Source organism: Trachemys scripta, chromosome 10, assembly GCF_013100865.1.
Source record: "Trachemys scripta elegans isolate TJP31775 chromosome 10, CAS_Tse_1.0, whole genome shotgun sequence".
NCBI classification, from domain to species: Eukaryota; Metazoa; Chordata; order Testudines; family Emydidae; genus Trachemys; species Trachemys scripta.
Genome location: NC_048307.1, coordinates 43871475 through 43895679, shown reverse-complemented (window position 1 = coordinate 43895679; position 24205 = coordinate 43871475). Strand labels below are relative to the sequence as shown.

At 43.7% G+C, this 24205-nt stretch overlaps 1 protein-coding gene across 12 annotated transcripts; it reads left to right on the top strand.

Annotated features, from left to right (window-relative positions):
* Nucleotides 1-190: 190 nt before the first annotated feature.
* SENP8 (SUMO peptidase family member, NEDD8 specific) lies at nucleotides 191-11036 on the top strand. Of its 12 annotated transcripts, none has more exons than XM_034783150.1 (4): nucleotides 196-397; nucleotides 2912-2982; nucleotides 7568-7683; nucleotides 8223-11036. In XM_034783150.1, the coding sequence occupies exon 4, from the start codon at nucleotides 8266-8268 to the stop codon at nucleotides 8902-8904; it is 639 nt and encodes a 212-aa protein (XP_034639041.1). In that variant the 5' UTR covers nucleotides 196-397; nucleotides 2912-2982; nucleotides 7568-7683; nucleotides 8223-8265; the 3' UTR covers nucleotides 8905-11036. The 12 variants fall into 12 exon arrangements, with proteins under 12 accessions (XP_034639045.1, XP_034639041.1, XP_034639036.1 ...); XM_034783145.1 differs by having other exon boundaries at nucleotides 1416-2982; XM_034783148.1 differs by having other exon boundaries at nucleotides 1376-2982.
* The last annotated feature ends 13169 nt before the right edge of the window (nucleotides 11037-24205 follow it).

The window sequence follows — 24205 nt, the reverse complement described above, 5'->3', positions numbered from 1 at the left end:
CGGCCGCGCCCCCGCCAGTCCCCTGAGGCCACTGGATACGCCCCTCCCCCAGAGCCTCGAGAGAACACGCCCCCTACTAGGCCAGGTCCCGCTCTCCAGCCGCGCTCCTTTCTAACCATCTGCGGCTTCCGCGCTCTCTTTTGCGCCTGCGCTGTAGCTTTCTGCGTCGCTTTCGCTACCTCGTTTTGAGCCCTATGCTAATTAGCCCCCTTTAGGGGCGGGGCCAGTTTGACCCCCCTCCCGTTCCCTTGTCCACGCCACGGGCGTTGTACAGCGCAATGCCGGTTTACGACAGTGTTTTTTCTACCTTTACGGCTGTCATTAGCAACTGAACCGACAGGGGCCTGCTGGCTCGGGACTGCTGCGGTTAGGTGGTGCCCGGGCTATGAGGTGGCAGGTGAGGCGCGGCGGTGTGGAAAGGGCCCCTCCTTGGCATGGGTCGGGGCCGCTCTGGCTCCTCCCGGGGGGTTCGAGCCCCACAAATTGTCTTCAGTGGGCAAAGTCCGCCCCGCTGGAGCCCCCGTTATCCCCTCAGGTCTGCACACTGCGCTCGTAACTGCAGCGTCTGAGCCGAGTGGGGGCTTGTTCGGGCAGAAGGGGCCAGTGCCTGCTGCACCCCGCGGGGAGAGCTGCCTGCCTTGGACAAACCGGGCGTGTTTCTGTGCCCTTGGGAGCATCTTCATGCGAGAAGCACCCCCGTCTCTGTTACCCCATAAACTAGCCAGCCCTGCCACACCCCTGTACGTAGGGTGACCAGATGTCCCGTTTTGAAAGGGACAGTCCCGTTTTGGGGGACTTTTTCTTATATAGGCGCCTATTAACCCCCATTTCCTGTCCCATTTTTCACAGTTGCTATCTGGTCACCCTACCTGTATGCCCTGCCTGAGCCTTACCCATGGGCCTTGCAGCATGCCCCGCCCGCAGTCTAAAGCTTTGGGTTCTTTCAGTTCAAAGGGAGAGCTGCCCACGTTAGCTCATAGGAGATGTGGGGCAAGGGGAGTGTGATGAACCCCATTCTCTTAGGGTTTGGCATCTATCTGCTGGTGATCCACCAACCAGGGGGATATAGGCAGCTTGTGACCACACCTGCCTTGTGATCAGGCCGCACAAACTGCTTAGGCAGCCCAATACTTAACTCCACAAAACAGCTGGGTGGGAGAGGAGGATCAGCAGTTTTATCATCTTTACCACAGTGGTTAAACTTAGAGCACCCACCTGGGGTGCATGTGGTAGACCCCAGGCTTCAGCACCTCCTCTGCATGACAAGGAGACGTGAACAGGAATCTGCCACCTCACAGGAGGAGGGCTGGATCAATAGCGCTCCTGATATAGAGGGAGTTAGGGCAGAAGCAAGATTATTGTGACGCCTTGTTAGGGATGCATAGCAAAGCTGTGATGCAAGTTTATCTATGAAGCCCTGGGAAGAGGTCCAGAAAGAATTTGGGGAGCCCACACACAAGGATGTGAAGAGCTGAATGGCCTTCAGACCTCAGAAGGGGAGTGGCATTTGATTCATCAAAAGAAGGAAAACTGAGGCATAGCAGCATACTCACCCAGAGAGGTACAGCAATCCTGTGACAGTCTCTTATTGTCTAATATTATATAACTACATTTGTAAATGCTCAGATTATACCAACTAAAAACACTGGGATCAGCCATGTCACCTGATAGCTATGTTATCATGTCAGTTACAGCGGATACTATTTTTAAAAGATCAAACAACATAGTGCCCAAAGCAATTCTTATGACTAAATTCCACCATACGGAATGGTATTCTTTTTCAGGAGGAAGATGCACACTTTGATTTAAGTATGTTCTTTCTTTAGGCCTTCTCAATATTCTGTTGAATAAATGCTGCTTGAAAAATAAGTGAATAGTGATCCACTTTGCTTTCTGATTTTTCTACTTAAGTTCCAGATTCTGATGTTATCTGAGGTGATTTTTTCCCCTTCTGTTCACCAAGCTTCATCTCCCCCAGATCAGATTGCTGTACTCTGCTGATCTCACATCTTTCTCCCTGCTCCCACCCTTGAGTAAAATATAAGCCCATGGCTGCAGTCCTGGCCTGTGTAAATTTTATTTAAGTTCAAAGACTTTTTATTACCATATAGGATTTTGAAACAAAGTAGAATTCTAAAGCTTGCTTTATTGATATGTAAATACCAAAAATGCTATTCCATCTTGCAGCTGGATCAGGCTGGTCTCTGAGCTTTGGTAACAAACTGGAAGGCTTAGGCATTGTCTGTGGATGCGGTCTTTTCTGTATGTAGGCATGTGAGAACTGTGAAAATTTTCCTTAACTTCTACCATCTAGAACCTAACTGAAGCCCTGTGACATTCGACTTACCCTACAGTGCATAACCTTTAATTGACAAGTTATTCAAATAGCATTCGTTTTTTGTAAATAATAATCATACTTATTGTAAGCGGTGGATGAGTAAACCTCGTGCCTGGGCTGGTAAATTTTCATAACTTTGGAAGGATGTTTTATTGTGCTGGAATTAAGTAATATAATATATTAGCAGCTCTGACATATATGAAGATGTAGATTAAATTAACAATGTCCTGCAAACAACAATTTGGTGGTAGTCATGCTAGTAGTCCAGGACAGTCAATGACAAAGTAGAAATCAATATCCCATCAAATTTCAATACCATTGAAAATGAGACTTTGACTTGGTACTGCATGGCATTTTGATTTTAAAAAATCAGAAAGATATCAAATGAACATGACACATTACTGTTACATCAGTTAGCTATTTTTAAATCCATTTTATCATATGGTAATTGTAAATGAGGAATCATCATTGAATGGATGTGTTCCTCTAGTGAAATCCAGCAGGGGTTGGTTCTTGGCCCTATGCTATTTAATATTAATAACCTGGAAAAAAACAATCACTGAAACTTTGCAGATGACACCGGAATTGGGGGACTGATAATTAATGAAGACAGGTCACTGACACAGAGAGATCTGGATCGCCTGGTAAGCCAGACACAGACAAACAATATGCATTTTAATATGGCTAAATGTAAAGGTATACATCGAGGAAAAAAGAATGTAGGCCATACTTACAGGCTGGGGGAAGCAGTGACTCTGAAAAGGATTTGGGGGTCATGGTGGATAATCAGTTGAACATGAGATCCCAGTGTGATGTTGTGGCCAAAAGAGAGAATGCAATCATTGGATGCATAAACAAGGAAATGTTTAGTAGGAGTAGAGAGGTTACTTTACCTCTGTAAAGCACTGATGTGACTGCTGATGGAATACTGTGTCCAGTTCTGATTCCTACAGTTCAAGAAGGATCTTAACAGATTGGAGAGGGTTCAGAGAAGAGCCACGAGAATGTTTTCTAATCCTCTAATCACACGCCTTATAGTGATAGGTTGAGCTCCTTCAGTTTATCTATCTTAAAGAGAAGGTTGAGGGGTGACTTGATTATAGACTAGAAGTACTTATGGTGAACAAATGTTAATAATTAGCTTCTCAGTCTAGCAGAGAAAGGTATAACACAATCCAATAGCTGAAAGATGAAGCTAGACAAATTAAGATGGGAGATAAGGCACATTTTTAACAGAGAAATTAACCATTGGAACAATGTGATGGAATCTCCATTTTAAATCAAGATTGGATGTTTTTCTAAAAAATCTGATCTAGGAATTATTTTGGGGAAGTCTTCTGGCCTGTGCCATATAGGAGGTCAAACTAGATGATCACAGGGTACATCTAACCTGCAATAAAAAGACCCGAGGCATGGCTATAGCTGGCCCTTGTGGGACTTAGGCAGCAGGGTTAAAAAATGGCAATGTAGATATTCAGACGTGGGCTGGAGCCTGGCCTCTTAAATCCCGTGAGGGGAGTGGGTATTAGAGCCCAGGCTCCAGTCCAGACCCCAGTGTCTACACTGCTATTTTAGCCCCACAGCCTGAGCCCCATGAGCTCCAGTCAGTTGACCTCAGCGCCATAAGTTTTGTATTGAAGTGTAGATAACCCTCAGTGGGCTCTTCTGGCCTGGAATCTATGAAAAAGCACTGACATGGCATCAAAAACTACATTGGTTATAAGGATGGTACTGTGGTTAAATCATGGGGCTGAGAGGTGGGTTTATATTCCTATCTCTGCCAAAGACTTCCTATATGACCTTGGGCAAATCATTTAATGTCTCTGTTCCTCAATGTTTCTGTATCTAAGGTTTGGATAATATCTTCCTCTGCTGGTTTTTTGGGCTTTCTCCAAATTTTGTAGATTTACTAAAGAGCACAATAAATAACATATTTTAAAATATTCTATCCATATGTTCTTAACATATTATTAAAACAGAAGTGTAACAAAATCTGATTCACTTTTCACCGTTTGTTCTTTTTTGCTCAGGTTAGATGATAAAAATAGACTTTCACTTTTTCTGTGTCAGTTTCTAGTCAGTTTCACTTCCTGGTTCTCATGCACTAGCACAGCGTGGCACAGTTTGTGTTCACAACTTTAAAAAGTCTTCATTTATGTTTTATTAAAATAATTCAGGTTTTGCAAAATTTTAGTAAAACAACACCACCAACACCACCACCCTAAATTTTGGCTTCAAAGGGACACCATCAACTTAAGAATCACACTTCTGTCTTAAGTGCTACTAATAACCAGTAAAAAAATTAAGGTTGCAATAACTCAGATGTGACAGAAAAAAAGAATATGGCATATTAATGTGGTAATTCAGTCATCTTAATGCAAGGTAACCTTTTAAATTACTGAACCATCTGGACAACTTCAGAAGTGGGACTTGATAGAATAAACCCAAATACTAATATAAAAGTCAAATTTCTATTTAAATTACTTTCCTGTGTCCCCAAATACTCTGGATCTTCAACTTCCACTCAGAAAGAAGGCATGCCCATCTGCATTTGTTTCAAAATCAATACCCAGTTGCTTTATCCAGCAGGAAAGCAGAGAAGTATATGTTGCTTTCACATGTTCAGCCAGCTACTTGACAAAAAAACAGAGCATTACTCTTGTTTATAATCTTGATTACTGCTGTAGTCCTCGTTGTAGCCAATTGGTATTTCTTCTAAATTATTAGGGATTTTGTATGAGGTATGTTAGAAATTCTCTACAAAGAATCTGTAACTGAGAGCTTAAAAAGACTCCCCTTAAGATATGTGGGAAGTTCTGATTGGAATTTTGTGACTTGAACTTGAAACACCCCTAACCTGTAGAAAAGTTTGGATCCAATCCAAACTTCACATAGAGTTCACCTTTAGTTCTAATTGGAAGGTTCTGTTTCACAGAGAAAAAGCTGCACTTTCCAAACCGGCTCTACTATTTGTGGTGCAGTATGTACCACTTATGCTGAGTGGCTCTGGAATTAAATGAGAGTCTGTGAAGTGTTCTTCTTTAAGCTCTGCAATACATCTGGTGAGTCATCATGCAGATCTTACAAGCAGTTTCACAAATACCAGATGGCAATAAAATTAAAAGTAGTAGCTAGTAGCAATTAAGTGTTGTTCATTATAATCGGAACAAGAGAGTCCTTGTGGGAAGCCACCAAATTATTTACTTAAAAAAAAAATGGAAAGCCAAGTTTCATTGCTACAGGGAGGAAAAAGAACAAAGTTCAGAATGCAAGCTTCATCATGCAAACATTAATCCTTGCAAGGCTTGATTGGCAAGTTTGCTGTTTTGATCTGCATGTCTCTGGGAGAAGATGAAGCACACATCTGAGAAGTTTCTCATTAGCAGACTGGCCAAAGACTGCCCACTTTTAGACTGTATTGTGAGGTATATACCTGTTTATCCAGTATTTCAGTTAAGTGAGAGTTTGGGAGTCTTGGAGACTTAATGCATTCTCCATGTTTTCTCTACTGTCCTAAACTCCAGGTTGTTCCATTGTACTTGCTCTTTACATTTGGAAATAATGGATCTGAGTCCAAAGTAACATGTGAAATTGTCCCAGATACCATTGTGTCTGGCTCAGTAGAAATAATAATGGGCTTTTAAAAGTTAAGATATGTCACCTTGGGCCTTCCTTCCTGTGTATTACACATCCAACCTGTTTCATGCAAGTTACCTTGGATCTTCCTTCCAGTATATTACACATTTAACATGCATGTCATTGTTATTCTATTTAACAGGCTTTCTTTGGCAAAGTCACATGTTAAAGGGACCATGCCAAGATTTGATAGGTTAATTTTAGGCTTATCTTCATTTACATACATCTAGCCTAGGAAAGGCTTTTTTTGTTGCCATGAGGAAGAGCCCAAATCCACTCCTTCCTAATGTGTAAACAAACCATGCTCGAGCTGTTTTCTATCATAATGGATAGGTGTTGCCTTGGTTACAATGAATCATACTAAAGTGACACATTAATTTTTGCACAGCACTTTGGAAGTATAGGGCCAAATCCTGGCTTGCTTCTGTGCTGCACGTGGCATGGCTCGGGAGTGTGTGGGAGCAAAAGTTATTTAAAGCCACCTTTACAATTCCTTGATTCTGGGGCCATCAATCTGTCAGCCCAGTACCCGGCATTAAGTAGAGCAGCCTGTGGATTCCAGCATGTTTTAGCAGTTGAGGATCACCAGGCATGGAGATGCTTGGGCAAGGGGAGGAAATGGGGAGGCATAGAAGTCACTGTCAGCCCCACACCACTAAGCAATTTCCCTCAGCAGGGGGAATCTTCTACTGGGCAAATCCTAATCTGGGTTTGAAAGTGCAGACAGTGCTTATTATTTACTATTAAATAGCTCTTTTCCTTCCTTGTGTTGATACTTTTTTTAAAATATGTTTTTAAAAATTTGATTTTAAAAGTCTGATTTCATTTTTATTATTTATGCTGTCTCATTAATGTGCATTTCACTTGGACATTAGATTAGTCAATTTCACCTTTATTAGTCAGTTTCACATCCCAGTTCTTATGCTCTAACCCAGAGGGGTTCTCAGTCTTTTTCTATACCAGGACTAACCCAAAATCTCCTTCGTATTTTGCAATAAGGGAAGGGAGGGGTGGTCATAACTACCTGCTGAGTTGTGATTCACCCCATGGTGAGAATACATACATGTACACAATTCTTTTGTGTTTTGGTTTCCAACATTACAGAGGAAAATTTAAATCCCCAAACAGCTGTTGAATTCCAGAAACTTCTATAAACCCCCTTTTTTTAATAAAATCTTCATTTGGTACCTGAATCTCTCTTTAGGTCAGGTATTTGGGGCAGTGTAGGGTTATTCAGTTGTTTTTATTTGCCTGCTGAAGCAAGGATCAATTAGGGGTGGGGCAAATAGATACCTAGAACTGTCCAGAGAAGAATCTCAACATGAGCTAAATGTTGAGGTAGGCCACTCTTTAGAGCAACCATCCTTATGATTAGTCAGGAGACCAGTAAACAGTATAACTACTAAATCCTTTCTCTTTGAGCAGAAGTGTGTCAAGCGAGGATTTCAGTTGGGGTTAATGAACATCTTGAATTAACATATACTTAATATAGATTTAGACAGTCCAAGAAGTAACAAAGTTGCTAAATTGGGTCCTAAGGAGTGCTTGCATGTGGGGGAGTTTTATCATGTTAGTAATCTTGTTTTTCTTTAGTGTATTCCTCCCATTACAGGCAGCTGCCTTTCCATCAAGCTGGAAGACAAGCAGTTTTGCGTGGACCAAGTAGTTCTTCTGACATCACAAGCCATGCATCCATCTGTCTATCTTAGGTACCTATCTGGCCCCATAACCATAGTGTCTGATCACCTCATGATCTTGAATGTGTTTATTCTCACAACAGCCCTGGGAGGTAGAGAATTACTGTTTATACCCATTTTACAAGTCAGGCAGAGAGAGACCAAGTGATTTGCCCAAGATTACACAGGGTGCTTGTGGCAAAGCAGGAATTGAACCCACATCTCCCACAGCCCAGACTAGCATTCCAACCACTGAACCATCCTTCCTTGCCGATGTATTATTGGGAACACAGCAATGCAGTTTCTAGGATTAGCCTGAGGATCCAGGAGGCCCCACGCATCCTCCTCCACACATCACTGGGTAGGGGGAATGTACTTGCAAACCTCCCTTCTCTCCCTTTTTACATTTCTTGAAATGTGATCGATTATTTAACCCTCATTCCTTAAACACAGGTGGGGAAAATCCCTTAGTTTTCACATGACTCAATGTCCGATATAGTTGCTCCTTCACAGTATAAAAGGTGCAGCCTATTTGGATAGTAACTTATCTTATCCCCTTTGGTTTATCTTAGCTTTTGACCTTACTTGGACTGCTGTGGCCCCTGCCTGTGCAGAATGGACCCTGTTGTTCTGAGTTATGTGGACAGTTTGCTGAGGCAGTCGGATGTTTCCTTGCTGGATCCCCCCAGCTGGCTTAATGACCACATCATTGGGTTTGCTTTTGAGTACTTTGCTAGTGACCAGTTCCAAGACTTTTCCGAACAAGTATGCTTTGTCAGCCCTGAAGTGGCTCAGTTCATCAAGTGTGCCACCAGCCAGGAGGAAGTAGCCATGTTCCTGAAGCCGCTGGGCCTCCCGCACAAGGAGGTTGTGTTCCTGGCCATCAATGATAACTCCAACCAGGCTGCTGGGGGCACCCATTGGAGCCTCTTGGTTTACTTCCGGGACAAAAACTGCTTTGCCCATTATGACTCCCACAGTAAGAGCAACTCTGCCCATGCCAAGCTGGTGGCAGGGAAGCTGGAGGCATTTCTGGGAAAAAGAGGAGGCAAAGTGGCCTTCGTAGAGGAGAAGGCCCCTGCCCAGCAGAACAGCTATGACTGCGGAATGTATGTGATCTGTAACACAGAGGCTCTGTGTCAGGGATACTTTAGGGGACAGCAGGAGCCAGTACTGCAGCTCCTCACTCCTTCTTATATCACACGGAAGAGGGCAGAATGGAAATCTCTCATTGCCAAACTTGCACGCAAATGACTTAAATGTAATTGTCCCTGCTTCCAACAACTACCTTTCCAGTCCTCTAGTCTCCACCCCCAGTGCCTGAGGGAGATATCTGTGTACAGAATTTCTCCGCAGAAAGAATGTAACCCCTCCAGCATGGCTACACCCTGCACTATCCCCAATGAAAAGCCTTAGTCTGCTCTACAACCCACTAGCCTTCAGACTTAAGTACTGGTAACATCACTTTTTGCATTCAGCAGAACCTTCTGAAAGGCAGTTTTATTACTTCAAGCACTTTTCTGGCTATCTCAGACTAGGTTGGTGAAGATTCCTCTCACCCCCACAGTAAGCAATGTGCCCTCACTATGTGATTTTTAATTTTCTATGGACATCGCTAGTCTAAATCTAATCCAGTTCAGTGATGTCCATCATACATACATGTGTCCTTTTAAAATTAGGCCGTCTCTGATTTGTCCCTGCCTCTAATTGTGGTTCCAAGTTATAGGATTTAGTAGTCTAGCTACACAACTCTGCCCAAAAATTTGGTTTTGGGATATCTATATCTTGTGATCTGAGAGTGCAAAATCAAAAGTAAAGGCGAGGATCATTTAAAGGTGCCTCAAAAGGTAAGAAGAAAAGTGATTTTTGCTCTCTTTTGCTGCTTTAAGGATGTATAACAAAGGCCTGAATTTTTCTTGTTTTTTTTTTTATTGGAAATACACATTTTTTGTATCCTGGATAATTGAATCTCTGGAAAGCTAGTAGAACAGTGACAAAACAAGTACTAAGAAAGTGAAACCTGGTTGAGATGGAAAGTGTTTTAAACAGTGAATAAAGGTTGTTTTCATCAACACATACTTAGTACAAATATCCTACAAAAAGTTGAGGGGGAAAAGCCTTCGATTCCACACCTCTACCCCTCCAGTCAAGTTTTAGAACAATTTGGAATATGCATGAGACTGCCAACAACTTCTCTCGCAAAATCCCCAAAAAACAGACTTTACATTCCTGATATTTCTAATGGAAAAAATGAGAATGAGAAAAGCCTTTGACCCTCTCATACATAATAAAAAGCAGAACCAGGGAAGAGTGCAGTATCTGATTTTTATTTTTTTTTAGAGGTGCTGATATCAATGGAAGCTGCAGCTCTTCTGAAAAATCAAGCTGTTAGTCCTTGGTATACTTGTCTATCATACCAAATATAAATGGCTAATTCAAAATAGAAAAGCTTTTGCTGCAGCACTGGATTACAGCTGGGATCCAAGAAAGTAGGGCCCATTATCAGAAGAAGGGGATGTTGATGGAAGAGTGAGCTGTCAGTGTAAAATGAAGTAGTATGAATATGTAACCGAGAGCCTCACTGGAGACAGTGAGCCAGTTCCTTAGCCTATGTAAAACAGCATAGCTCCATTGATTTCAACAGCGCAACCCTGATTCATACCAAATGAGCATCTGGCCCAATGAATTCTTCCAAAATGCCCAGTCAAATAAACAGAAGTGATTGTGGGATTGGGAGGAGGGGAGTTAAAGTTCATTACATTATGATCCTTATTAGACTTTCCAATGCTGACAGACTGGAGGGTTTGCCTCTGGCTCTCTGCTTTCTCTTTATCTTCTTGAATACATGGGAAAAGTCAGTTCCGCTGACCTGTGTCTAAAATCCCTGGAACTGTCTGACAAAATAGGGTTGTTGAGTCACTTTATGCTAAGTGCATTGCCTAGCTGAACAGCAACATTCTGTACTGCTTGGACAGCCTGCCAAAGTGGGTCAGAGACAGGACAGTGGGTTGGTCACTCTAAGGTACTGTAATTTGCTTGTTTTTCTCCCCATTCCCTATTTGGTGGCCCTGCTGCTACCAAGAAGTAACTAACACACAGACACACATCCTCACACATTTGCCCTGCAGCACTGTTGTGCAGACACTTACTACTTCTAATATCTGTTCCAGATTAGCTTTTCAGTCAATACACAGAAATACTTCTGTCTGTGGTGTGATATCAGCATTAGGTCTCCCCCCAAAGAGAATGCTTTTCCGTCTTTGATAATTACAGTATATGATAGGAGGGGGAAAGAAATCAATCCACCTCCGATTCTCTCCTCCCAATCAGATATGTCACTTGGAGAATCCCGTACCAAGAATAAAGAAAGATACCAATTTAAAAAGCAAGTGTTTTCTATTTTGTAGCATTGGGTTTGTTGTTTGGGTTACATTTTCAAAATGATTGGGGTGGGGGGCCAGGGGAGGGGAGAGTATTCCTAGATCATGTTATCCGGTAATAATGCCTTACTCTTATCTAGCTCTTTTCATCAAAGTAATGAGATTACAGCATGGAGAGGGGAGAAGTTGCTGTTGCCACCGTTTGCTAAGCAGTCCAAGAGCAGCAACATTTCTGTTTATTGGGTAGTTTCTCCTTTACAGTTGACAACATGATTCACAAGCAGATTCTTACTATGTTTTGGCACCATGAGGAGCTGGTGAGCCATGTATCGTGGAAAGTTGGAATGGACCTGAAGTTTCTTTAAATCTTCTCACAACACTTCTATCAGCTAGTAAATGGAGTGGATTAAGGGGATGGCCATAAAAAAATACAGCAAAAATCAGGAGGCATGGAAATTAACTCCTGTTAAACCATGTATGATAGCAGGGAAAAAAGTATGTTCAGGCTTTATTGTCGCTTTGTATCCCTTATGCTCAATGACTGCTGCACAGCAAAAGACAGCTGCAGGACAGTTTCTCATAAATGAGTAAAGATTGGTCACGAGATTGAACTAATGTTTGAAATGGGAGGCAGGGATGTATTGCTGCTTGGGGATGGGAGGAGAAGTTTTTGATCATTACTTGTTATTTAGCAGAGCTATAAAATAGCTAGGTGGCCTAGATGTGTGGCTCAGCTAAGTCCAGCTCTACAGCATAAAGGCCCGATTCTACAAGATTTTGTGTGCCCTCAATTTCCACTAAAAGTATTTCAATGGAACAGTCATTTGGCTGTGCTTTCATTATTTATCCACACTAATACAGCCTCCACTAAAGGAGCCCTCCCACCCCCCCACCCCCATTCAAATATCTTATAGCTCAGTGATTAGTGCACTTTCCTGAGAAGTGAGAGAGCCCAGTTTGAATCCTTTTTCTCCTATGAGAGAGGAGGAATTGAATGTGGATCTCCCACATCCCTAGGCAGTTGCTCTAACCGCTAGGCTAAAAGTTATAAGGTGGGCACCTCTTCCTCATGGGTTTTGAATGGTACTTGATGTGGTCAGCATGCTCAGAGGTGTTGGTTTGGGTCCCACACACAATGTAGGCAGCTGAACACCTAGCTGCCTGCCCCTGGTTCATGAATCTCCGTGAGTCTGGGGTGAGAGAGAGGCATCTGGATGTCTAGAGAAGGAGGTAGTCACATGCTCTGGGGTCTAAAATTTGGTGCCTGTGAAACTTTTACAGTGAAAAGTTAGGCAGCAAGTGAGTTTAGATGCCTGCAGCTAAGCAGGGTTGCATGCCACGCAGTGGTGCCATGTTGGGGAGAAAGGCACCTAACTCTGGAGTTCAGGCACCGAAATTGCTCCGTGGCTTGCACTCACGACTGGGAAGGGAGCAATGGAGGAAATGTTAAGCACTGAAGGCCTTAAGGTGGAATTTCTTTACACAAGGAAAAGCAAATACATTAAAGTACCAAGGGCGGCAACAGGCACAGTAAGAATAAACAGTGTGAAGGGGGAGTTAGACAAATACTTCCCTGCTGGTAAACAAACCTAACAGGCAGTGCAACTGTGTCACAGCTCAAAGAAAGGTATGAACCCACCTTGCCCCTTTATCTTCCTCAAAGCTTCCTGTGTAAGTACATGCTGGCAATCGGCAAGCCTCAGGTAGGTAATGAGCTGGCACCCACCCTGACAGGAGGGGTCTAATCTGTGCTGCTGTCTGTTGCCTGTTTTATATCAGAAATACAAACGCTGTTTTTAACCATTTAAACAACCCTGCCCCCTCACACAAACCTCTACCAAAAATTCAAAGGTGCCTTTGCAGCTGCACCTCTTGCCTGAATTGTGAGAGGCAGCCCAGAATTCTGAACAAGGCAAAACACTGTGGTTACAGCAGAGTTCAGCTCAGCAGGAGAGAGCTGCAGGTCTGGGCTGCTTTCTGAAAGGATTTGTTCACCTACCAAAATAGTTGTGTTTGTAGCAGAACAAGTAGGGAGCTCGCTAATGGTGTATGGGGTAATGGTGGATCACCCTCCATGGATGGGAGCAGAAGCGGTTATAGGGAGCAATGAATCACAGGCTTAGATGGGACATAGAGTAAAGATGATAATTTTAATGGAATGAATCTAATTTTTAAAAGGGCTGCCCTGCTGTGTACCAGGATATGTTTGAAAAAAACATCTAGTTCTGTGGTTTGTAGATGGCAGGAGCGCAGATGAGCACAGCAGGGTAAACCTTTCCTAATGTAGAGAAGCCTAGGGAGGAGCCCAGATTCTCCTGCCTCCATATGTTAATTTAGCTATTTGGGTTTGCATTGAGTCACTGGGGGCCTAAAAACCCTGTAGCTACTCCTTGATGAATGAGTTCTATAAATGCATTGAGAGCTTCCTCCAGTTTGTAGACATTCGTCAGCTCTCGTACCACATGGCAATGTTCCCCTACTGGGGAAGCTCTCCCAACTTTTCTCTGATGTGTGCAGGAAGCTTGGCTCATTAGCTCTTTTGTGAAACATTAGTTCCTTGCAGAAAACTGCAGAGAGGCTCACCCAACCCTTGGCCAGTGTTGATTTTGCCAATGGGTTGTTAAGGCCCAATCTGTAATCAACACCAGATATGGTGTCACTTGTGATCTTTACATAATACGTTGTCTAGCCTCAAACACTCCATTACAACATGCTTGCTACACAGGAAAAACCTGTCCCATCTTCCCACCATGGGTAAGTATTGTAGAGTTTAAGCAAGGGTGAGTGTTCGGGGGGATCGCTGTCTTAGGTAGGGGTCAGTGATACAAGGAGGGGTGAGAACCACTAACCTAGAATGGCCTCCAGGAGTTAGTTTTTAGGACAGGAGCTTAGGGAGAGAGAGTCCAGGTCCATGAACATTCAAGGACTTTGGTCCATGACTAGGGCACCTCGGTGCTATGTACATGTTTTCTATTTCAGGTTAGTTCAGGACAGACTCCCCCTTAGGGGAGGATTTACCTAGCATCTTTTCTGTTCTCTCACTTGAAAGGAGAGATTGTCTAATATCTGTGAGTATGTGTGTATCCACACACATCCCTTAAGTAATGAAGAGGAAAGAAATACAGAAAGAATACAAGGGTTTAGTTTGTCAGAGTTTGGTTAGCTATCTCTGTAGGAGACACCTGGAGACATGAGACTGTGTGTGCATCTAGGGAGTGTATTTCAGGTATCCACAGAGTTAGGACTGCAAGTGCAGTTCAAAAGATTCTAGATGCACAGTTCAACTTAAACTCAAGCACTTTTGAAGATGAAATAATCTTACTGAATAATGTTCTCTACAAATAATTTACCTGCTTCTCTGCATTCTGAGAGGCTATTCCTGAAACATGTACTGTATTTTTTGACACAAAAGTACTGGCTAGCTTCCAGCAAAGTCTCTTCCATGGAATTTTCAGCCCAATTTCTACATCCATGTAGTTTCCATATGGCTTACTAGAAACTTGTAAGGTTCACCCAATACAAGCCATCTTGCATCTATTCACATCCTAACCTTCAAGAAAAATCTTGTGTAGAGGAAAGATACCTCATCACCATTCTAATACAACCCTGCCTGCATGTTAATGTCATACTGCCCAGGCATACAGTTGAAGTTATCCTAGATTTGCATATGCATGACTCACTTCATTTTGCTAAAATACTGAACACATGTAGAGCCTGATTCTGCAAATGCTTAAGCATGTGGGTAACTTTTTGTGCACTGAAGTGAGTGGAACTAATCATGTAACTAAGGTTACTCATGTGTCAAAGTTAACTGGATTGAATCCTTAATCTAATTCTCAGAGAGCCCAGAAAGTAAAAAAAAATAAGAGCCTGCTCACTGCCCAGTCTGTTTTATGTTACAAAGGCTCACTGACAAATTAAAAGTCACAGTTCGCAAAGAAGTAACTTTTCAAACATTTTACTTGGACATTCATAGCTATTCATCAAATACTTGCTGCTTGTTTTTCTTAGTCAATATTGCCCTCTACTGAGTGAAATTATTAGAACTGTGGCTACTGTAATGTGCTACTTCAATATCCTTTGAGATAAAATCACCCAAAGAAAGTGTGTGTATGATGGGGTGGCACTCACCCCTTGAGTACCTCCTACTGGCTGGGTGAGATACTGCTATCTTTTCCCCACTCCTAAAGGCCTCTATAGGTTGCCAACCTCACTAGGTTGGTTTTCAGTGGCTCAGCCCTCCAGCCAAGTCACATACACGAACCCCTTCCAGGACAGCAGTGTTCACCAAATTGTCTGTCCCTGCCAGAGTCTTCAGCCCCATCGCTGGCCCCTTTAAATCCAGACCTTTGCTCAGGGTTTAGGGTGCTTTGCCAGTGGGGGAACCTAGGCTCACTCATTACTCCAGGTTCCAGCCCAGAGACCCGTTGACTAATATGTGCTGACTAGCATACATATATATTATGCTGAGAATACGATCTGCAATATATGTATTCCAGGCATACAATAATTATACATATTATTAAGGATTAATATAGCCGTTATATAGCACAAATTGGCCTATACCTTTATCATAAGCCTGTTCACTTATCCTAAGTATCCCATAACATCTAGCATTAGAGGAAGTAAATTTAGGCTTAAGAAGAAAGGAAAACTGTCAATATCAGGACATATAATTGTTTCCTCATAGCAACAAAAAGGGTGTTACCTTCACAAACTTATTTATCCTGGTACAGGTCTAGGAGGTGTCTCACACCCCTTAGTACCTGAAATGCATGTACCCAGAACAAAGATAAGAGTGGATCATGACCTGGAAGGCATAGGTTCAGAAGAAGAGATAAATGGTTGCACCATGGTACCAGAAACGAACACAGTAAAAAACTAATTAATTGAATCTAGTTTCAGGTGACCTTTTACCGACGTACAAGAAAGGTATAAAGCAGGGGTAGGCAACCTATGGCACATGTGCCAAAGGCGGCACACAAACTGATTTTCAGTGGCACTCACACTGCCCGGGTCCTGGCCACTGGTCCAGGGGGCTCTGCATTTTAATTTAATTTTAAATGAAGCTTCTTAAACATTTTAAAAACCTTATTTACTTTACATACAACAATAGTTTAGGTATTTATTATAGACTTATAGAAAGAGACCTTCTAAAAACGTTAAAATGTATTACTGGCACGCGAAACCTTAAATTAGAGTGAATAAATGAAGACTCGGCACCCCACTTCTGAAAGGTTGCCAACCTCTGGTATAAAGAGATGACTTTAGGGATGGAACTTTGGGGAAGCACACCTTCTGCTTAAGGTAAATGTAACATCGCTTCACAGGACTGCTCTTTGGAGACTGCTATCATATAGAACCTTTTTCCTGACTGACACTGGTTATTTGGTCTCTTCTTGAGTATATTTAGTCACAAAATAACAAACTAAAGTGTGGTCAAGCAATTGACTATACAAGTGATCAACAGATCCTATCCACAACAGCCACAAATAGCCTCTTTTAATTAGTTGCTGCTGTTTTCTCTGGGCCTCTTCCCATTTGGTCCTTTTATCTTCACCCATTACCTTAGGGTTACGGTTCTCAAGTCCTCTCTCTCCCAGGTCCAATAAATGCAGCCTATTGAGCTCCTGCTTTGGCCAGAGAGACACACCCTTCTTCACCTCTCTGATTGCAGGCAGGAATTGACCTGCTAAAGCCCTGCAGCTCTTTTTAGCTGAGCCTGCTGGGCTCATTTTAGGCAGGCTGTTGGACCCACTTCACTACTCTTTTCCTGGGGTGGGGTGAGTATGACTGCAGGGCCTCCAGCATGGGACCCCATCACATACCTCCCCCTCCTGAAAGATTTTGGGATTAGGATTCTTCCAAGAACAAGATATCCCTCTGTTCGGGAAAAGAAGTGTGCATTCTCATGCTGGGAGCCTCGGCACTGCTTTATTGTAAAAGTGTAAAGTTGTAGTGCCAGATACTACCATGTAATTCATGGGTTAGTATCTTTCATTGCTTGCGTCCATTTCAAGGAGCATGGGCCGTTAGTAGTTGGAATGGGGCTCCGAGGAGATAACAGTGCAGTGCCGCTACTGTCCAGCATTCCCTTTCTAGGATGGAGTACTTAGTCTCATGTTGCTGGAGCTTCCTGCTTAAGCAGAAGATTGGATGCTCTGTTCCTTGAAAATTTTGAGACATTACGGCCCCCAAACTTATGATGGAAGTGTCTGTGTATAAAGTAAAAGGTAGCAAAGAATCTCTGCACCAGAGCACAGGTTGCTTCCCCAAAATGTCTTTTATTTTTTGAATCACCACGACAGTCCTATGTCCGCTGTACTGTTTTCGGTACAGATGTCCTGGTAAGATCCATCAATGGTGTGGCTAATTCTACAAAATGGGGAATAAACAGACAATAATAGCTGACCAGGCCTAAAAAGGCCCACACGTATTTTTTTGTTTGTGGGATGGGAGTTTTTCCCAATGCCTCTGTTTTATTTTGCAGGGGCTGCATTTTCCCATTTCCTACAAGATACCCAAGATATTAAGTCTCCTGCATGCAAAATTTACATGTCTTATGGGTCACTGGGGCTTACAGCCTTCTTCAGTAATTGCAGAACCATTGTTGCATGCACTAAGTATGATTGCCAGTCTTCACTGAAGACCCCTACATTGTCTAGATAGGCAGCTGCAGATTGCCTGTGGTGATGAAGTACATGATCCATTAGGCTTTGAAAGGTGGGCAGCACCCTATGCAATCCGAAGGGCATGGTTATAAAATAGAATAGCTATAAAGGGGTGGCAAAGCTGGGAGTCAGCTCTAAGGGGTATTTGCCAGTACCCCTTGGTCAAATTCAACGTCATAATATACTTCACTTTTCCAACCTGATCCACAAGTTCATCAATTTGGAGCACAGGATAAGCATCAAATTGTTAGGCTGCATTCAAGGCCCTGAAATCCACACACAACCAGGTTGTGCCATCTGGTTTGGGCACCAGTAGCACCAAACTGCACCAAGGACTTTGGGACTCTTCAATGATGCCCAGTTCTAGCGCTGCAGGAACCTCCTGTTCTAGAGCTACTCAGAGTTTCTCTGGAACTCTGTGGGTCCTATGTTCAGGTTTGGCCCCCCAGGTTTATCTGGATGTGGTGGGTCAGGAGGTGGGTTTGACCCAGTTGAGAGGAGAAGAGATCACCAAAGTATCCCAACAGGTTCCCGGCATGCCATCGCAGGAGTGTAGGGTGGCTCTCTTCTATGGGAATGTCTGCAGGGCCTGTTGGAGGCTGCGCTTCCGGCCTCAAGTCATCTGGCAGGTCTTGGGGTCTATAAATAGGCCCTCCTGTGCTTTCCAAGCCTTTAACTAGTTCACATGGAAAATTTGTTTTTCCTTTTTCTTATCCAGGCAACAGATCTCATAGTCCAGGGGTTCTCAGCCTTTTTCTTTCTGAGGCCCCCCCAACTAGGGTGACCAGATGAGAGGAAGAAAATATTGGGACACATGCGGGGGAGGAGTCCACCGGTGGACCAAAAAAAAAAAAAAAATTGCGTCCCGACCGATCTTAGGGGACAAACACCTAAATATCGGGATGGTCCCGATTTTATCAGGAGGTCTGGTCACCCTACCCCCAACACCCTATTAAAACTCCATGGCCCCTTGGTGCCACAACAACTGTTTTTCTGCATATAAAAGCCAGGATCAGCATTGGGGGTAGCAAGCAGGGCAACTGTATGGGGCCCCATGCCACAGGGGGGCCTGTGAAGCTAAGTTACCCAGGCTTCAGCTTCAGCCCTAGGTGGCAGGGCTGGGGGCTCCGGGCTTCAGCCTCATGCGGTGGGGCTTCAGCTTTCTGCCCTGGGCCCCAGCAAGTCGAACACTGGCCTGGCTTGGTGGACCCCCTGAAACCTGCTCACAGCCCCCCAGGAGGCCCCGGATCTCTGGTTGAGAACTGCTGTCATAGTGCACATTCCCCCTTTAGCAAATGATCTCCTAGGGTTCCTGCCACTTGGCCAACAGCATATTGTTGGTACTTGTCAACAACACGGTAGTTGGTAGACTGAACAAATTTGGTAGACTCCTTTATTATAATGGTGGGCCTGGGCTTGTAGAATCTATTCCAGATTCTCCCTCTTGATAGCGGTGATCTACATTTATAACATCCTCTGGCAAAGAGTTCCACTGGTTGACTGTGTGTTGTGTGAAGAAATACTTCCTGTTTGTTTGTTTTAAACCTGCTGCCAATTAATTTCATTGAGTGACCCCTGGTTCGTGTGTTATGTGAAGGGGTAAATAACACTTTTTTATTTGCTTTGTCCATACCATTCATGATTTTATAGGCATCTATCATATCTCCCCTGAGACATCTCTTTTCCAAGCTGAACAGTGCCAGTCTTTCTAATCACTCCTCATATGGAAGCTGTTCCATCCCTCTAATCATTTTTATTGCCCTTCTCTGTACTTTTTCCAATTCTAACATATCTTTTCTGAGGTAGGGTGACTGGAACTGCATGCAGTATTCAAGGTGTGCACATACCATGGATTTAAATAGTGGAACTATGATATTTTCTGCTGTCTCTTTCCTAATGGTTCCTAACATTATCTTAGTTTTTTTGACTGCCGCTGCACATTGAGTGGATCTTTTTAGAAAACTATCCTCAATGACGCCAAGAACAACAAAGAGTCTGGTGGCACCTTAAAGACTAACAGATTTATTTGGGCATAAGCTTTCGTGAGTAAAAACCTCACTTCTTCGGATGCATACTATAATGAAGCCAAGATCTCTTTTTTGAGTGGTAACAGCTAATTTAGACCCCATCATTTTGTACATATGTTTGGGATTATGTTTTCCAATATGCATTACTTAGCATTTATCTATGTGTTTCATCTACCATTTTGTTGCCCAGTCACCCAGTTTTGTGAGATACCTTGTAACTCTTCACAGTCAGCTTTGGATTTAACTATCTTGAGTAATTCTGTATCACCTGCAAACTTTTTCACCGCACTGTTTACCCCTTTTCCAGCTAATTTATGAATATGTTGAACAGCACTGGTCCCAGTACAGATCCTTGGGACCCGCTATTTACCTTTCTCCATTGTGAAAACTGACCATTTATTCCTACCCTTTGCTTCCTATCTTTTACCAGTTACTGATCCACGAGAGGACCTTTCCTTTTATTCCATGACAGCTTACTTTGCTTAAAAGCTTTTGGTGAGGGCCCTTCTGAAAGTCCAAGTACACTGGCTCACCCTTGTCTATATTTGTTGACCCCCTCAAATAATTCTAATAGATTGGTGAGGCATGATTTCTTCCCCAAAGTATCATGTTCATGTATGTGTCTGTTAATGCTGTTCTTTACTATAGTTTCAACCAATTTGCCAGGAACTGAAGTTAGGCTTACCGGTCTGTAATTGCTGGAATTGGCTCTGTAACCTTTTAAAAAATGGGTGTTGCCAGCCCAAAGGGCTCGAGGGGACAACAGTGGTTCGTTGCCCGGTGTGCTTGGCACCAATAAAGACACCAAAGGGAGAAAGCAAGCCAAGTTTATTTCAGAGCTCTGAAATGGCACTAGGAGACCAGCATGTCTCAAATCAAGTGCAACAAATACAAACAAATTTTATCTTTTATACTCCAATCTGTTTGCATACATCTCTTTGTCTGGCTTTTCCCCCTTACCCCTCCCTTTCAGACAACAGTTATAATAAGCTCTACATAAGCTTGTGAGAAAACTTTCCCAGTCTTATGCATATCTGTGACCTTGGGTTTAGATGCCTGCAAACTAACTACCCCCTCCCTTCCCTCGCTTCTTTATCTCTACTATTTCTGCTAGTGTGAGTGAAACTGCAGCCATCTGCTAGAAAAGCTGACCATTACATATTCTGCTTCAGCATCAAGGCAATTAGCATGAAAGTAGGTGAGAGTTCACAAGATGGGGTTCTGTGGTTCAGGTAGGCCCAGAGCAGAAGAGCTTCATCGGCACTTTTGGCCTTCCACTCTCCCGAGTTACCTGGTAGCTATGCCTAGTGACACCAACATGGGTGTTCCATTAGCTATCCTCCATTAGCTATAGCTATTTGGTACAGAGGCAGATTTAAGCAGTAGGCTACATACCACAGAAGTGTCCACATGGCAGCTGAGCCCCTTACTGGCAGTCTCAGCAGAGACACCAATAACTGAATGGGCTACAAAGATAAAATCACTCCCACACCATAACAGGTGGCTGGTCACGAAACAGCTGAGGCAAGCTGGCGGGATGCTTTACCTCTGCCCCTGCTTCACATTTCCTAAATAACCGTTTAATTGTCCTTTGTATGACAATCATAGTTAGGGCCCTACCAAATTCACGGACAATTTTGGTCAATTTCACAGCCACAGGATTTTAAAAATCATAAATTTCATTATTTCAGATATTTAAATCTGAAATTTCATGGTGTTGTAACTGTAGGGGTCCTGACCCGAAAAGGGGTTGGGTGGGAGTCGCAAGGTTATTGTAGGGGGGTCACGATATTGCCACCCTTACTTCTGTGCTGCCACCTTCAGAGCTGGGCCCTTGGCCCACAGCCACCACTCTCTGGCCACCCAGCTGTGAAGGCGGCAGCACAGAAGTAAGGATGGCATGGCATGGTATTGCCACCTTTACTTTTGCTTTGCTGCTGGCGGGGCACTGCCTTCAAAGCTGGATGCCTGGCCAGCAGCTGCTGCTCGCCGGCCACCCAGCCCTGAAGGCAGCGCAGAAGTAGGGTGGCAATACTGTGACCCCCTACAATAATCTTGCGATCCCCCCCACAACTTCCTTTTGGGTCAGGACCCCCAGTTTGAAAAACGCTGGACTCCCCTGTGAAATCTGTATAATATAGGGTAAAAGCCTGTACTATACAGATTTCACGGGGGAGACCAGATTTCACGGTCCGTGACATGTTTTTCATGGCTGTGAATATGATAGGGCCCTAATCATAGTGTATGAGCACTTCGCAAATAATGAATTAACTCTTGCATCCAAGGAAGTATTATCCCTGTTTTGCAGAATGAGAAACTGACACAAAGAGAAGCACAGCTCATAGAGTCGGTCAGGAACAGATCCCAGCTCTCTTGGGTCCCAAGCCAATGTTTTAACCACACGCTCATCCCAGTACTGTTATGCTTTGCATCAGCACTAAATTAATACAAGAAAACCAATGCAAAACAGTTTAGATAGATAAAGGAATCACCAGCAGGTCCATTTAGGGCAACTTGCTTTCTTTGAAGTCAACCTGTGGATTTTGTGTTCTTTACTGCCATCTAGTGTGTAAATCTCCTTTTTACATGACACTAAAGCCTCCTTACTTTTCAGGCTTTTCTCAGTAATGAACAAATAATTCAAGCCACTGCAGCGAAACCTATAGTTTTATTAAGAACATTTCTCCTTTAAATCCATCCATTCATCTAGAAACTTATATGACTCTCGTCATGCTGAGCACCTCCAAGCACTTTCTTCTCTCCTCCCAAGTAGTAGGCCTATGTGGGGAGGGTTGGTTGGTTGCTTTTAAATGACTGATGTTGCTATTGTGGGAAAGCCAAGGCTCTGACTCAGTAAGGTTAGCGGTTGTTAGCAATAACCAATCATTTGGAAGAACAGTTAACATGGGACCGTTGTACAAATCACATTCAGACACATTGGCCTTTCACTCGTCTGCCACAATCTATGCTGCCAGCTGTGCTAACGCTTTAACTTTCAGGGGCTGGACTTAGAGAACACCCTGTGCCTCCTCTCTCCATTTAATTCGGTGGTGAATGAGGAGTTAGTTCCTGCTTTTAGAAGAGGCTGAAGGCTTCGCAGCAGGAGCCAGGAGCTGGCTGCCCCAGCCTAGCAGAAGAGCCCCACTCACTCAAACACTAACAGTCTGGGACCAGAGCTGGGCCCAGAGTACAAGCTCCAGGCCCTGATTGAAAGTTACCCAAAGCCTGAGGGTGTTTGGACCTGAGGGGTTTGGTTCAGGCCCATCTCCACCCTGAACCACTAATAAAAGAAAGCACTGAAAGTGGTGGGCTTTTTATACACCATCTCCTCTTTCAAGCAAACCCCAGTGCAAACAGCTCAGGGGCGTGGGGGGACTCAGTGAGTGTAGAGAGCAGGGTGGTAAATACACCCAAGGCCCAGCTATACCGAAGTTCACACAATTGCTACTGCCAGGGAACTAGGGAGAAATTACAGGGTCTTCTTTTTGCCAGTGTAGACAGAACCTACTGCATTTGCCTCTGTCTAGTGTCCCCTTTGCAATGAATGGCCCATTGGCTCAGCAAAGGTTGGGGCTGCTCAGCCCTGCTGCTGCAAAGCAGGCCAGGAGCATACCACATGGGGACCTCCAGGCAGGCATTCGACTCACTGGAGCTGTCCTTCCCAGGCCTTCCAAAACCACAACTCAAATGGTTTTAGCTGCAGTTACTTTGCCGAGTGGTTTGCTTTGCTATGGACTGACCCTTTGTCCTTCCCCACAAAGGGTGGTGGGAGGATGGGATCTATGTTCCCCTATGCACACCGCTCTGCAGCCAGGACACAGTGCCAGTGTCCTTGGTTTGTGCAGCGGGAGGAGGGGAGAAGGGATGCTATGCTACGTGACCGTTGCCTGTGAGCTCAGCGTAGATCTATGGGGCCACTAAAAAGTTCAGCAGCAAAAGCTTTTGGTCCACAGTTATAGTGATGTAAGCAGAGTCTGAATGAGCTCTCCCCTGACATCTAGTGGTGAGCTGTAGAAAAGACTTCAGGAGCTCATCTTGTTTGCATGGACACACCCACTCTGCCTAGGCACTCAGCATGATGGGATTGCTTGCCCAAATGATGACTTATGGATGGTGTTGGATCCCCAGTCTCCTTGTTATTGGGGCAGGAATAATAAAGCATTGTTTTCCTTGTTGTATGAACCAAGGGCAGCAGAACTGTACCTGACATACACTGATGGAGGGACTTATCCTCAACTGAATGGCACTTGCTAGGCAGGGGACATGGTTTCCAAAGCCTAATGAGTTAAGAAAGGGTGGGGACAAATATTTGTATGTGGTGGTGTAGGCACTGTTTAACCCTGCTTTGTTCCATAGTATATTAAGAGAGTTAATTTAAACTCAATTGAATCACATAGAGACTTTGGGGCAGTGTTTCTATTGCAGAAGAGTGCCCTGTATGTACTAGCAGTGGGGCTCCACCACTAATAGCCAAAGT